Genomic DNA, 2500 nt, shown 5'->3' with positions numbered 1-2500 from the left:
TACACAGTGTATCGTACCCATTTACTTTAACAGTGACAAGAGTCAACTTCGTTGTGAGTTTTGCATACCAACTTTTCGTATAATTTTTCTATTTGCTTGAAAAGGTAAGAAAGACTGTTCACCAAAGCCTTCAAACTCGGATTTTAGTTGGCATTGACATGAAAGTGTCAATGTTTTTTTCTTTTCATTCTCTCACTTTTCTTTCAGATTGGCTTTACCACGGATCCAAGAGTGGCACGCTCTTCTCCTTATTGCACTGATGTTGCTAAGGTTTGTATCCTGGGTTGTGATACATTCTTACATTTTAAACAAAAAGTTCAATTCCTTCATTACATTTTGGCCAGAATGCTCCCTTCAGGTATGTTGAATGTACATTAACTGAAAAATTGTGTACTATGAGTCTCGTGTGGCTCAAAGATAGGGATCTGGACTAGTAATCTGAAGTTCATAGCTTTGACTCTTATTACAAGTAATGTAATTTCTTTCTATAGCGAAGATATCTGTTTACAAACATTGCTTTTGTTATTCAAATTTGCCAACCACAGGAACAAAAGAACCTTTGTTTTGTCAGCCTGACGAGGCTCTGGTTGGCACATTAATGACAATAGGTGACATCAATGATATCTTCCCTATAATACTGTATTTAATCCCAGTCGTCATTAACAAGTTCATTTTTATCTCTTACCGAGCATAAAATTCCACTATCTCCTTCAGGAAGGTTAAGTACTTTAAGTAAGTTATCGTCATCAGGTGTGTTTCTTCATTACTTGTGCCAGGCCAAAGGCCACACGAGTTTAATGCTTGTGGACAAGTAAAAACCACACTGCTGGCATTTTTGTACATACTCTTACTAACAGCATGAATCAGAAGGCAGGTTTGTGATAGCACTGATTTTTTCATATGCATTTTTACATTTATTTTCATTGATGACCAAGCTGCAAAATAAAGCTTGTTCTTGTCTTATTAGGTTGTAGATGCACCCATTTTTCATGTGAATGCAGATGATCCAGAGGCAGTCATGCATGTTTGTAAAGTAGCAGCTGAATGGAGGGCTGAGTTTGGCAAAGATGTTGTCATTGATTTGGTACAGACATTTTTCTTGGTCCTAGTTGCATTGAACTCGTTTGCCATTTAAGCCTGGGGCCTGTTTTTCACGGTGGCCTCATGGTTAGTGCGCTCGACTCCAAATCTAGTGGTTCGGGTTCAGGTCCTGGCCGGAGATATTGTTTTGTGTTCTTGGGCAAGACACTTTACTCTCACGGTGCCTCTCTCCACCCGGGTGTATAAATGGGTACCGGCGGATTTAATGCTGGGGGTAACCCTGCGATGGACTGGCATCCCATCCAGGGGGGAGTAGAAATACTCCTAGTCGCTTCATGCTTCAGAAACCGGAGATAAGCGCTGGCCTGATGGGCCTTCTAGGCTCGTAGCAGACTTTACCTTTTAATACCTTACCTGTTTCTGGAAAGTCCCGACAACTTTTCGGGCCCGAAAAGCCAGTTGTCAAACTGCAATCTGCTTATTTTTTAAAGCTGATGCTTTAACATGTTTTTAATGTAAGAAAAACTAAGAGGATTGCGAAGTTTGATGTCTTGGAACCTGGGCGTTGCGAAGATGTAAAGGGGATTGTGGCACCCAAAATAGGCCCGAAAACTTTCGGGACTTTTGAGAGACAGGCACCTGGTTTCCATATGATCGCACCGATCGCCCCGATCGCCCCAGTTGTTTCAAATAATGTTCAGAGGCGATCAGGACAATTACATGGAAAACACTACCTAGGCGATCTCTGACGACCAGGGCGACTGAGACGACCTAGAGCGATACGGACGATCATATCGAAACCAGGCTTTACTAACAGACAGACAAAGAATAATTATTCTTATTGCTGAAACAGATTAGCTTTAGCCCCTTAACCCCGGCAATAGAAAGTCAGACCTCAAGATTTAGGACAGCAATATCAATAATAATATTGATGAAGAAGGCCTATACAATAATGGCTTTAAGTGATCAAAGCAATGCCACTCTAGTTGCCTTTTGAAGTTTACAATGTAATGCTCTTGAAATCTGTGACGTAAGGTGAACAAATGAAATCGTAAATTCTACAGTTGAAGGATGGCAAATTTTATTGTGAAATCACGCTTCCTACAAATTCAGTTTGTGCCCAACGCTGGCGATTTTAAGGTCTCAAATCTTGACTACCAGGAAATCACGCGTATATGCGAAGATACACTGTCTCGTGACATTGAGTCAAAAGAACACATCGCCTTAAAGTACGAAAGAAAAGAAGTAAATATTTCTGAAGCGAATTGAAGTCTGCATGGCGCATTCATAACAACGGATATACACGCAGGATCCTACAGTGATTTTCTTCTCTCCTTTTTCGTAAGAGACAAGTGTCTCTTCTCTCTCTCCTTTTTTTAAATCTTGATTTTGTCCACGGCTTTAAGTATCTTTTCTCCATAAAAAATGATTAGTATAAAAATCTGGGAGACACCACGAT

General features: G+C 40.4%; 1 protein-coding gene across 1 annotated transcript in view; it reads left to right on the top strand.

Annotated features, from left to right (window-relative positions):
• LOC138033636 (2-oxoglutarate dehydrogenase complex component E1-like) overlaps nucleotides 1–2500 on the top strand; it is a 35756-nt gene that overhangs the window by 21735 nt on the left and 11521 nt on the right. Inside the window, exons 11-12 of the mRNA XM_068881426.1 lie at nucleotides 208–270; nucleotides 968–1084. Of these exons, the coding sequence (XP_068737527.1) occupies nucleotides 208–270; nucleotides 968–1084 (180 nt within the window). The remainder of the gene's footprint in view (nucleotides 1–207; nucleotides 271–967; nucleotides 1085–2500) is intronic.

Source organism: Montipora capricornis, chromosome 14, assembly GCF_036669925.1.
Source record: "Montipora capricornis isolate CH-2021 chromosome 14, ASM3666992v2, whole genome shotgun sequence".
NCBI classification, from domain to species: domain Eukaryota; kingdom Metazoa; phylum Cnidaria; class Anthozoa; order Scleractinia; family Acroporidae; genus Montipora; species Montipora capricornis.
Note: the sequence above shows the minus strand (reverse complement) of the source record. Positions and strands in the feature narration are given on the sequence as shown.